The sequence below is a fragment of the Thunnus maccoyii genome, chromosome 4 (genome assembly GCF_910596095.1).
Source record: "Thunnus maccoyii chromosome 4, fThuMac1.1, whole genome shotgun sequence".
Lineage (NCBI taxonomy): Eukaryota > Metazoa > Chordata > Actinopteri > Scombriformes > Scombridae > Thunnus > Thunnus maccoyii.
The window spans coordinates 33,259,492-33,272,830 of NC_056536.1; the positions used below are offsets into that span (position 1 = coordinate 33,259,492).

Below are 13,339 nucleotides of genomic sequence, written 5' to 3' on the forward strand. Positions count from 1 at the left end.
CACTGAACATTTTCTTATTGCTTCTTTCAATTTGTTTGAATATCTATTGGTAACACTTGACTTTAACATCGTCCCCACATTTATCATTTATAAGTTGTATATTGATATTTAATAAATGGTTATAACTCCTGTTGGAACCCAGAAGTGTTTGCTGCTGTATAAACAGATAATGAATGACAATATAGTAAAACTCAGTTATAATAACATAAAATATGTCTTCATAGGAGAAGTTATAATAAATACTGAGAATTAATAAAATATCTCTATACCTTATAACTATATATTAAATGTTTATAAGATGCTCTACACACATTAATATTACACTTGTTGTGTTCATATATGTTAGACTGTGTGTATGTATTTATTTAATCTTCATGGTTGGATATCTCCTGGGATATTATACAGTATGTAAAGATTTTTATAAGGTCAATATATATGTGAGATGCTGGTGTGTTTACATACTGGAACGTTTGGTTTGTTGGTGTTTAATGTGTCTGAATAATTCCACAGAGGTCATATGGGTCAAATAATGGGATTGAAAATAAAATTATTCATTCATTAATGTACCCTCAACCACCATCATCATCGTCATGTCGCAGACAGAGAGAGAGAGATAGAAAGAGGAAGAGGAAGGAATGTTAACTTAAATCATCGTCAGCTTCCTGATTGATCAGACAGACATACAGAGGCAATTCTCTGATAGTTTGATGATTTTCTGCATCAGGATCAAACTCAGAATGAATATCCACCATGTTCTGTTCTTCTGCTTCTTATCAGGTGAGGACTGATTACCTGACTGTGTCTGTAAAGCTGCAGCACAAACTGCTTCTGGACATTCATTGTGTTCATTTTAACAAATGTCAGATTTGTATCACACAAGTTTTCATGTTGCTGTCATGTTAATTAGTTTTCCTGTCGTTCTCTAAATTATTCTGTTACTAATTACAACATCTCTATAATCTAATCTTGTAATTTAACTAAATTAAAGATAATCTAATTTAACTAAACATATGAACCATCCATCATGAATATTTGTTGCTCATTAATGTGTTTGATATTAGAAAGTATGAAAGAAAAACATTGAAAAACAGACGTTACACAGAGACACTGTGACTACAACTGCAGCTACAAGTAGAACAACAGCAACTGCTGTACAGTCAGTGAAAACTTTGCTAATGGCTGCCTCTGTATCATCTCTGCTTCTCTGTGAACTGATGGATTAGCCCTCATTAATCTGCAGTCTGTTTACAGTAAGTCTACAATACACAAAGTATTGATCATCAGTATTCACTGTTCATCTTTCCAACAGCACTGCAGGATGGAAACACTGGACTCGTCAATGCAATAAACCTTTTTGCTGGAGCTGAAGGAGGAAGTGGTTCACTTATTTGCCACTTCACTTCATCTGGAAGCATCAAGTTCTTCTGTAAAGGAGAATGTAAAGAAGAAGACATTCTCATTAAAACAGATGGTGTCACAGCTCAGAGTGGCAGATACAGCATCAGATATAAAGACGGATCTTCTGGAAGAAGAACTGTGACTGTGTACATCACACAGCTGACCAAGTCAGACTCAAGACGGTACAGATTTGGTTTGGGTGGATCTTCAGTCCCAGATTCTTACTGTGACTTTGACATCACAGTTACAGATGGTGAGTTTCTACTGAAAGTCATAAAACCTGATATATTTACTATGTTCATCCCATTTAATGATTTTAAAATATAATAATAATAATAATAATAATAATAATAACAATAATAATAATAATAATAATAATAATAATAATAATAATAATGTTATTTTTATAGCAAAAACAAGTTTACAAAGTGCTTCACAGACATAAAACAAAATACACAATGCAATATTTTAAAAACCCTCTAATTAAATGCACTTATATAAAAATTAGTTTTTAAAAGAGTTTTAAAAGAGGACACTGAGGTAGCTTGTCCGATTTCCAGGGGAAGATTGTTTCACCATTGGGGAGCTCTAACAGCAAATGCCCTTCTACCCCCTGACTCAAGCTTTGCCCTGGGGACTGAGAGCAACAGCTGGTCCATAGATCTTAGAGAACAAGCTGGGGTGTAAGGAATGAGAAGGTCAGTGATATAAGATGGGGCTAGGCCGTTCATAGATTTAAAAACAAGCAGTAAAATTTTAAAATCAATTCTAAAAACCACAGGTAACCAGTGCAATGAGGTGAGAACAGGAGAAATGTGATCATATTTTTAGCCCTTGTAAGAACCCTAGCCGCAGTATTCTGTACAAACTGTAGGTGGTTGATTGATTTTAGGGGCAGTCCAGCAAATAAGGAGTTGCAGTAATCTAAATGACTAGAGACAAAAGCATGAATGAGTATTTCAGCATCACTGAAAGAAAGAAAAGATCTAATCTTTGCAATGTTCCTGATTTGAGTGATATCTGATTTGGTGATTTTGGTAAAATGTTTTGAAAAATTCAAGTCAAAGATTACACCCAGATTTCTGGCCTCATGGGTGCACTGCAAACCCTGGGAAAATAAGGTCTTTCTAATAGAGTCCCTGTGTGCTCTGGGCCCAAACACCATCACTTCAGTTTTTGTCATTATTGAGCATTAAGAAATTATTGGACATCCAAGATCTAATACTTGCGAGACAAGTATTGAGTGAGGTAAGTGAGGTAATGTCTGATGGATTTACGGATAGATATATCTGTGTATTGTCTGCATAAAAATGGAAGGAAATATTGGAGTTTCAAATGACTTGACTCAGTGGTAACATGTAAATGGAAAACAGTAAAGGGCCAAGAACTGATCCTTGAGGAACGCCGCATCGATAATTGAGAATTTGGAAGAGACATTTCTAATTGAAACAGAGAATGTTCTGTCACTCAAATAAGACTTAAACCAGTCTAGAGCAGTACCAGTCATGCCTATGCAGTTTTCTAGTCCATTAATTAATATTCCATGATTGACTGTGTCAAATGCTGCGGAAAGGTCCAAAAGTACCAGAACACTACAGCGGCCAGCATCCGAATTCATTCATTCTAATGTTGTTTAAAACTTTTAAAAGTGCAGTTTCTGTACTATGATGAGTGCAAAAACCGGACTGAAACTTTTCAAAGAGAGAGTGGTCATTCATAAAAGAAATAAGCTGAGAGTAAACCACTTTCTCCAGCACCTTGGCGAGAAAGGGTAATTTGGATATGGGTCTAAAATTATTCAGATTAGTGGTGTCAAGATTTGATTTTTTGAGAAGGGGGTGAACAACAGCAGATTTAAAAATCTGAGGTACAAGCTCTGAAGATAGAGATTTGTTAAAAATTGCTAAAATATCTGAGGATAAAACGGCAGAAACCTCCTTTAAAAATCTAGTGGGTAAAACATCAGAGGGAGAGGTGGAAGATTTCATGCCGTTGAGTAAATCTGACTGGGATATCTGATAAAAAGAATTTAAAAACTGATGCACCTCACAGTGTGGTAAAATATGATTTTGGCTCTAATGTTGGAAACTTTATTGACAAAAAAGGAACGAAAACTCTCACACTTTTCAATTGAGGAGACTTGTAGGCCTATAGAATTGTGGGGGCTGTGGCTGAGGGAGTTAATGGTACTAAAAAGTAACTTTGGGTCATGGGGATTTGCAGCAATAAGATGAGAGAAGAATTTTGATCTTTCGTCCTTTACAGTATAATTAAATTATTTTAAAAGCTCTTTCTTGGCATTAAAATCATGTCTTAATCTGGAAACTTTCCATTTCCGTTCAGCACTCCTACATGCCCTCCTAATGCTCATGGAGATGGTTTTGTCAAAATAGGGCGGGCTTTAGACAATTTAACAGGTGCTACAGTGTCCAGTGTAGTAGCCCAACGTTGCAAAAATTTAGAAGCCAGCTCCTCTACAGAGCAGGAATAATCTAAAGGGTCAAGCTGCTGAGAAGCATGATAGGTATTGTAGAAATTCTCACAGTTTTGTGGCGTGATGGGTTTAAAATAACGAGGGCCTCTAGGGTTAGAAACCGTAGGCACTAATGGGATATTAAAAAGGATAGCTGCATGGTCAGAAACATGCTTGTTTAAGAGTTCAAGAGTATGACCCTGTTGGTGAATAGAGCCAGAGACAGTCAAAAGTACTGATAAGATCAAGGAATTCAGATGTACGTTTGTCACTTTGGTTGTCAATGTGAATATTTAAGTCTCCCAATAAAATAACCTTCTCATAGTTAGTGGTAGTTATTGAAAGCAAGTGACCAAATTCCGAAAGAAAGTTGCCCTTTGAGTTAGGAGGGCGATACAACAACTCAAAAAAGATCGTATGGTGGGAAGTGGTGAATGAGAATAACTCAAATGAGATAAAACTGCCAATAGCAGTTGGTGTACATTTGTGGTCAGCTTTATAAATGACAGCAAGAATAAAAGAAGTTATATAGAATCTAATTAAATTGAGGGAAGAATGTGAGATGTTTATGATCGATTGACTCAGTGTATCAATGTTGGATGAAATCACCACAGACTGTGGTTGAACTGGGCAGCTCCCAGTATGACTCAGCAGTAAATATTGTGATCAGACTGCAGCATCTTACAGGAAGTACAGACAGTAACTGTTGATTGTTCATCTTTTCAGGAGCAACATTGGGTCAAAACACTAGTTTCGTCCATGCAGAAACAGAGGGAGGAAATGTCACATATCCATGCAAGGATACTGTCTACGGGAGCAGGAAGTTCTTCTGTAAGGATGAATGTAAAAGAGAAGAAGACATCTTGGTTGAAACAGAAGAGAACAGAGCTCAGAATGGCAGATACAGCATTGAATATACAAAAGGATCTGTATATGGACTCCATGTGACCATCACACAGCTGAAGAAGTCAGACACAGGACGGTACAGGTGTGGTTACGGCAGAGCTTTGTCAACAAATTCATCTGACAGGTTCCCGATCTTTGTTGTAAATGGTAAGTTTCGATTGAAAATCATGAAAACGTTTATTCTTAATTAATGTACCTTCTGGTGAGTGCATGTGAGCTCTTAAAGAAAAATGGTGATGGAAAATTTTCTTGTTTTCATCTAAAATCAAAAAACGGATTTGAAATACAAAATTAAAATAAAATGTAAATGACATAAACAAACAAACAAACAACTAAAGTTACAGGCAGAATTTGATTTGTGTGATCTAATTTATGTCAGTGAGAGGAGCGCTGATGTTGCCAGAGTTATAAGAAAGATACAGCTGTATGTGGGACAACACAACCTCCAACTGACCAAAATCTTTTTGCATGTTTTTTTAAAAACATATTTAAACATTCAGGCTATCAGGCTATACACACAATCAAACTGGCATTTTCCTCCTGTAGCGAGCTGAGGGTCTTTCCTCGACTGTGTTGGTTTGGTATCTTGGTGACTCGCTGTGCGCCACAGTGGGAGGAGAGGTACAGTAGCAGGTGTGGTTTTTAACTGCAGATATTGTACAGTAACACGCTGCTGGATCATCGTGTCCAGAAAGGTGATTCAACTGAAAAAAAAATCATCATCTGCTCTTGAGAGTATATTTGAGCTGCTGTATTCATGTTTGAAACTCTTTATGTCGCAGACAACAATAAGTTTCTTGTGAGGAAAATTCTCCACACTGTCAGTGTGTCATGACGGGGAAAGCTCTGTGTTTAAAGGGGATGAAAGTAGCTGTGACAGTGATTGACCACGACTGTTGCAGCCTCCAACACACCAACCTATAATGATGTTTTTTTTTATCTGACCCCTCCTCGTATCAAAGTGTGCCACAAGTGCGTCCAGACAACCTGACCACCAAATGAAGCCCCTGATACTCTGGGCAGAGAGCACCTGACTGTGATCATAAAAACAGCCCTACACGTTTATTTTGAGACAACCAGCCTGAGTTTTATTTTCTCATTTCAAACTTTGTCCTCCACTCATCAAAACAAACAATACAAATAATATTTACTTTGATGCTTAACTGAGCAAAATCACATTAAAATGTATAAATATATATATTTATAAATAATTACTTCATTAATATATTTAATGCTGCATTTTTCTTGTGTATGTGATGGATGCTGTCAATATGATCTTTCTGTCTAGAGCAGCATCTCATTTCTCTGCATTATTGATTCAGTATCTGATTGTTTCAATGTGTTTTCATTGTTCACAGCTACAACCACTTCAGAACCAAACTGGATCACACCTTCATCATCTTTCCCTGAAACCTCAGAGCAGTTTACAGGTACAGGACAGTTCATGTCTGTCCATCTGTCCATCACTGTCTCTCTGCAACAAAACGTCCTCTTAAAACAGTAAAATTCAGCATATATATTCAGTGTTACTCACCAAAGCATGCTGAGTGTATCCTTTAGGTCCAACATAAGTGTTGACTGTGTTTCCTCAATCATAATATATTTGCAAAGCTGATTATTTAAAGTATTTTAAACCTTGCATTGCTTGTGGTCTTCTTCTCTCCTGCTTTTGTTGGTGCATTGCTGTGTTTCTGGGCAGGTTCCTGCATCCTGTAGATCAGTGAGATGATGTGAAACCACTGGCAGGATTGTGTATCACGTCAACCACGTGTGCACAACGTAGATCCACACGTAAAAACAAGCTACTTGTGGTCAAAAACTCCACAGGGAACCTTTAAGCTTCCAATACAAGACAAAAGATCCCAGATTTTTAAATCAATCAATCAATCAATCAATTTTTATTTATATAGCGCCATATCACAACAAAAGTCATCTCAAGGCACTTTTCACATAGAGCAGGTCAAGACCGTACTCTTTAATTTACAGAGACCCAACAATTCCCCCATGAGCAAGCACTTGGCGACAGCGGTAAGGAAAAACTCCCCTTTAACGGGTAGAAACTTCAAGCAGACCCCGGCTCTTGGTGGGCAGCCATCTGCTTTGACCGGTTGGGTTGAGAGAGAGAAAGAGAGAGGGAAAGGGGGAGGGGGGACAGGAGAGCAACAATCACAACAACAACAACAAGTATAAGTATCAATAGACAGGGAAGGATGCCATCAGGACTGTGAAGGACCGCGAAGGCTCGGCCCAGAACCCGGGGTTCCTGTGAGATGAGAAAGCACAAAAAACTCCGGGGAAGAAGCAAAGTTAGTGACATGCATTGATGTTACATGAATGCATACAGATGGAGAGGAGGAGGAGGAGAGAGGAGCTCAGTGCATCATGGGAAGTCCCCCAGCAGTCTAGGCCTATAGCAACATAACTAAGGGCTGATCCAAGGTGAGCCTGGTCGGCCCTAACTATAAGCTTTATCAAAAAGGAAAGTTTTAAGCCGACTCTTAAACATAGAGAGTGTCTGCACCCCGGACTGAATCTGGTAGATGGTTCCATAGAAGAGGAGCCTGATAGCTGAAGGCTCTGCCTGTCATTCTACTTTTAAAGACTGTAGGGACCACCAGTAAGCTGCATACTGGGAGCGCAATGTTCTAGTGGGATAATACGGTATTATGAGCTCTTCAAGATATGATTGTGCCTGACCATTAAGGGCTTTGTAAGTTAGGAGAAGGATTTTAAATTCTATTCTAGATTTTACAGGAAGCCAATGTAGCGAAGCTAAAATGGGAGAAATGTGGTCTCTTTTTCTAGTTTTAGTCAGAACACGTGCAGCTGCATTCTGGACCAGCTGGAGAGTCTTTAGAGACTTGTTAGGGCAGCCTGATAATAAGGAATTGCAATAATCCAGCCTAGAAGTAACAAATGCGTGAACTAGTTTTTCTGCATCTTTTAGGGACAGGGTGTGCCTGATTTTTGCGATATTACATAAGTGAAAAAAAGGCAGTCCTTGAGATTTGATTTATGTGGGAGTTAAAGGACATATCCTGATCAAAGATAACTCCCAGATTCCTTACGGTGGTGCTGGAGGCCAGGGTAATGCCATCCAGAGTAGCTATATCATTAGATAATGTGTTTCTAAGGTGTTTAGGGCCAAGCACAATAACTTCAGTTTTATCTGAATTTAGTAGTAGAAAATTGCAGGTCATCCAGGTCTTTATGTCGTTAAGGCATGTTTGGAGTTTGTTTAACTGATTGGGTTCATCTGGCTTCACTGATAAATATAATTGGGTGTCATCTGCGTAACAATGAAAATTTATGGAGTGTTTCCTAATAATATTACCTAAAGGAAGCATATACAAGGTGAATAGTATTGGTCCAAGTACAGAACCTTGTGGAACTCCGTGTCTAACTTTTGCCTTCACGGAGGATTCATCATTAACATGTACAAACTGAAATCGGTCTGATAAATAGGACTTAAACCAGCTTAATGCAGTTCCTTTAATGCCAATTAAATGTTCCATTCTCTGCAAAAGGATTTGATGGTCAATTGTGTCGAATGCAGCACTAAGATCTAACAGGACAAGTATAGAGACAAATCCTTTGTCCAATGCAGTTAGGAGGTCATTTGTGACTTTCACCAGTGCTGTTTCTGTGCTATGATGCGCTCTAAATCCTGACTGAAAATCCTCAAATAAACTATTGTTATGTAGAAAGTCACATAACTGATTAGAGACTGCTTTCTCAAGGATCTTAGAGAGAAATGGAAGGTTAGATATAGGTCTATAATTGGCTAAAACACCTGAATCAAGAGTAGGCTTCTTAAGAAGAGGTTTAATTACAGCTACTTTAAAGGACTGTGGTACATAGCCTGTTACTAAAGACAGATTGATCATATCTAGTAAAGAAGTGCTCACTAAGGGTAAGGCTTTGTTAAGCAGCCTAGTTGGGATGGGATCTAAGAGACAGGTTGATGGTTTAGCTGAACAAATCATTGAAGTTAGTTCAGACAAGTCTACTGGAGAAAAACAGTCCAAATATATGTCAGGATTTACAGCTGTTTCTAAGGTTCCTGTGTTTGGGGAGAGAACGGTGCCTGGTGCCTGTTGAGGGCAGGAGGTGGTTAATTTTGTCTCTAATAGTTAGAATTTTATCATTAAAGAAGCTCATAAAATCGTTACTACTGAGAGCTATAGGAATACATGGATCAGTAGAGTTATGACTCTTTTTCAGCCTGGCCAAAGTGCTGAAAAGGAACCTAGGGCTGTTTTTATTCTCTTCTATTAATGCTGAGTAATAGGCGGCTCTGGCATTACAGAGGGCCTTCCTATATGTTTTAAGACTATCTTGCCAGACTAAGCGAGATTCTTCTACTTTGGTGGAACGCCAAATCCTTTCCAATTTTCGCGATGTTTGCTTTAATTTGCGGGTTTGGGAGTTATACCATGGAGCTAACCTCTTATGTTTTATTATCTTCTTTTTTAAGGGGGCGATGGAGTCGAGTGTTTTTCTTAATGAGCCTGCAGCACTATCAACAAGATTATCAATTTGGGAGGGACTAAAGTTAACATAAGAGTCTTCTGTAGTATTGAGACATGGCAGTGAATTCAGTACTGATGGAATTGCTTCCTTAAATTTATCTACAACACTATCAGATAGACATCTAGTGAAGACATTTTTGTCTAATGGTGTGTAATCCAGTAATAGGAATTCAAAAGTTATTAAGTAATGATCTGATAAAATAGGATTTTGTGGAAAATTTATTAAATGTTCAATTTCAATCCCATAAGTCAGAACAAGGTCTAGGGTGTGGTTAAGACCAGTGGAATTATTTACACACTGAGAGAAGCCAATTGAGTCTAATAATGAGATAAATGCAGTGCTGAGACTGTCATTATCAACGTCCACATGAATATTAAAATCACCTACTATAATTACTTTATCTGTACTAAGGACTAAATACGACAAAAACTCTGAGAATTCGGGGTACGGGCCAGGAGGACGATACACTATAACAAATAGAACTGGCTGTAAAGTTTTCCAGGTTGGGTGAGAGAGACTAAGAACAAGGCTTTCGAATGAGTTATAATTAAATTTAGGTCTAGGGTTGATGATTAGGCTTGAGTTGAAAATGGCTGCAACTCCTCCTCCTCGGCCAGTGTCTCGAGGAATATGAGTATTAATATGACTGGGGGGAGTGGATTCATTTAGGCTGACATATTCTTCATGACACAGCCAGGTTTCAGTGAGACAAAATAAATCAATATGATGATCTGAAATTAAATCGTTTACTAAAACAGCTTTAGATGACAGAGATCTAATGTTCAAGAGTCCACATTTAATTATCTTATTTTGTTGTACTATTGCAGTAGTGGTTTTAATTCTTACTAGATTTTCATGAATGACTCTTTTGTTTACTTTGGATTTAATTGATTTAAGTGGTCGGGGGACAGACACAGTCTCTATGTAGTTTTGGGTGGGTAACTGTTCTAATGGAAGCGCAGGGAAGCGTGTAGGACTGCAGCTCTGCTTCCTGGTCTCAACTCTGGGTTGTCATGGTTTTGGTCTATTAATAAACTCAGCCACTTTTCTGGATATGAGAGCAGCTCCATCCAAAGTGGGATGTATGCCGTCTCTCCTAATCAGACCAGGTCTTCCCCAGAAAGTCTGCCAATTATCGATGAAGCCCACATCGTTTGCTGGACACCACCTCGACAACCAGCGGTTGAATTGTGACATGCGGCTATACATGTCATCACTGGTCAGATTAGGCAGCGGTCCAGAGAAAATTACGGAGTCCGACATTGTTTTTGCAAATGTACACACCGACTCAACATTAATTTTGGTGACCTCTGATTGGCGTAATCGGGAGTCGTTGCCGCCGACATGAATGACAATCATACCATATTTATGTTTATTCTTAGCCAGCAGTTTTAAATTTGACTCAATGTCGCCTGCTTTGGCCCCAGGTATACATTTAACTATGGCTGCTGGTGTCGCTAACTTCACGTTTCTGACTATGGAGCTGCCAATAATCAGAGTTTGTTTCTCAGCAGGTGGAGAGAACCTGTTAGAAACATGAACTGGTTGGTGATGAACCATGGGCTTCTGCTTAGGGCTATGCTTCCTTCGGACAGTCACCCAGCCGCCCTGGCTTCCCAGCTGCTTGGGAGCTACCGGGGGAGTGGGAGCTATGCTAGGTCAGCACCGGATACTGGGGGCTGGCTAACTACATTAGCTGCTGATTGTTTTTCCATGGTGCGGAGCCTCGCTTCCAATTCACTAAGCCTTGCCTCCAGTGCTGCAAATAAACTACACTTATTACACTTACCACTATCACTAAAGGAGGCAGAGGAATAACTAAACATTTGACACACCGAGCAAGAGAGAGCAGGAGAACGAGAGGGAGAGAGAGAAGCCATCGCTAACTGCTTAGTTTAAGTTAGCTGCTAATGCTAGCTGCAGAGCTAAAGTAACTATCAACTTGTGCGATCAGCGAGAAAAGTCGCTAAGAGAAAAGCGCTGAGAGTGCTTGTGTAAAACTAGCGAAAGTTTAAATATACAGCAGATATTAATCCACAGTAATGTGATATATATAGGAAAATCAACTGAGATGAGAGCAGCAACAACGCTATCAGTAGACACAGTCGGCAACTGGAAATGATACAATACGTTTACCGTAGCACGTCAGCACATCAGCAAATTTTCTGTTAGCCTCAGTCTCTCACGACAGTCTCAGTCTCTCTTAAACTACTACATGTCTCTCTCTCTCTTCCTTCCCAGCCGTCTCTGAGGTCTCTCGCCCAGGTTACTCCTGGCCTCTGGTTGTATGTGTGCCTGTGATTGTTGTGCTGTTGGCTGTTGTTCTGCTGCTCCTCTACAAACTGAAGATGAAGAGGGACTCTGGTTTGAACACCAGAGGAACCTCAGACAGCAGTAACATGGAGGTAACTTCCTTTAACTGTGGATATAGCAGACTAACTATATTTTTCCAGTTAGGAATAAACAATCTCATGTCTGCAACTACTTCACTAGTATGCACAAAACTATAATTAAATAAAATAATTATGTAATAATAAATAATTACTGTTACTAGACCTCTGGCCTGTAAAGTTGATATTACTAATTTATCAGCAAACAATCATCTGAAAAGAACACAATATCTGGTCTGTTACCCTGGTTACCTATATTTTAGGTTTGATGTCATTCCTGTTTTACTTTCAGTTATGTGTCAGCTATGATCGCCATCATCTAGTCTCCACGTATGAAGACGTCTACTAGAGCCTGGATGCAGCTGAGACCAAACCTACTCTACACTCACAGAGGCAGTAAACACATGATAATGTTTGGATTTGGACCTGAATTCTTTACTATGCTTTCACCTCATGGCTTGGTTTTTACTCTGATATGCATTGTAAGCTGTGAGACCTTATGAGACTTGTGTGTTCCTTTCCAAATCATGTCCAATCAATTGAATTTACCACAGGTGGACTCCAATCAAGGTGTAGAAACATCTCAAAGATGATCAAGTGTCATAGCAAAGGCTATGAATACTTATGTCAATGTGATTTTTCAGTTTTTCCTTTTTAATTAATTTACAAAAAATTCTACAATTCTGTCTTCACTTTGTCAGTATGGGGTATTGAATGTGGACTGATGAGGGAAAAAATGAATTTAAATGATTTTAACATAAGTCTGCAACATAACAAAATGTGAAAAACTGAAGGACTGAATACTTTAATGCATTGTATATATGATTTTATTTAAAATAAATAAATAAATAAAATATTCCAAAGTACGACAGCTGCCATACCTCAGTTGACGCCTATGATGCCAAATGTTCTAGTCTTTGATTTAAAGATTGATATTGATAATTGCATTTTATTGACTAATTTTCACTTGTTGCAATACTAAAGAATAATTTCAATTCAGATCATTTCAATTTACATCTTGATTTTACCCTTTTAGGTTTTCCATTGTTTCAATTTTAATAATCGATTGATTGATTCAGCACTGAGTGAAATTTTACACATTTTTATGCTATTGATTAACATTTTGATACTGCTTGATTTGACCTTTGACATCTCTAGAGTTTTGACACATGTGCAGACGTGTATTAAATACTTAATAAAAGGTAACTGTGAGTGTGTTTGTTTTGCCTGGTTCATTTTTTCCCATCATTCTCTGTTGTTTACTATTAAACAAACTGACACCACAGATCAGTCAGGTCTGAAGACTTAACTGTAAAACATCATGTAGGTAAAAATTAAAAAGTTGATATAAATTAAAAGTTGATATCATGAAACAAGTCTTCACAGGGAGCCTCATGAATCTTTTTATATCTCATGATTTTGTTTGCAAACTTGTAATTTTCTCCTTTAATCACTAAAATTGTATCATTTTTATGCATCTGTATGTCTTATTACTTTACTAGTAAACTTAAAGAAGAAGTAAACCATGAAGAGAAACCGTTTCTATCAATCCTCTGTTGTCTGAGCAGCACCATTAGATAATTAATAAAGTACTGTACTTAACATTGTTATCAGTAAAATCAAGTTTGCAAACTCTCAC

The 13,339-nt window shown here is 38.1% G+C and overlaps 1 protein-coding gene across 2 annotated transcripts; it reads left to right on the top strand.

The window, feature by feature from the left end:
- Positions 1-316: 316 nt before the first annotated feature.
- On the top strand, positions 317-12,898 carry LOC121896028. 2 transcript variants are annotated; one of them, XM_042409654.1, is made up of 6 exons: positions 317-777; positions 1,310-1,651; positions 4,598-4,924; positions 6,136-6,207; positions 11,552-11,715; positions 11,993-12,898. In XM_042409654.1, the coding sequence occupies exons 1-6, from the start codon at positions 708-710 to the stop codon at positions 12,047-12,049; spliced, it is 1,032 nt and encodes a 343-aa protein (XP_042265588.1). In that variant the 5' UTR covers positions 317-707; the 3' UTR covers positions 12,050-12,898. The 2 variants fall into 2 exon arrangements, with proteins under 2 accessions (XP_042265588.1, XP_042265589.1); XM_042409655.1 differs by lacking the exons at positions 11,552-11,715; positions 11,993-12,898 and adding an exon at positions 6,477-6,707.
- Positions 12,899-13,339: the final 441 nt, after the last annotated feature.

Excerpts from the sequence above, each read along its gene's own strand:
- LOC121896028 (XM_042409654.1), top strand. The coding sequence starts at position 708 with ATGATTTTCTGCATCAGGATCAAACTCAGAATGAATATCCACCATGTT. Across the intron at positions 778-1,309 it reads GTTCTTCTGCTTCTTATCAG|CACTGCAGGATGGAAACACT; the intron begins GTGAGGACTGAT and ends TCTTTCCAACAG. Across the intron at positions 6,208-11,551 it reads AACCTCAGAGCAGTTTACAG|CCGTCTCTGAGGTCTCTCGC; the intron begins GTACAGGACAGT and ends CTTCCTTCCCAG.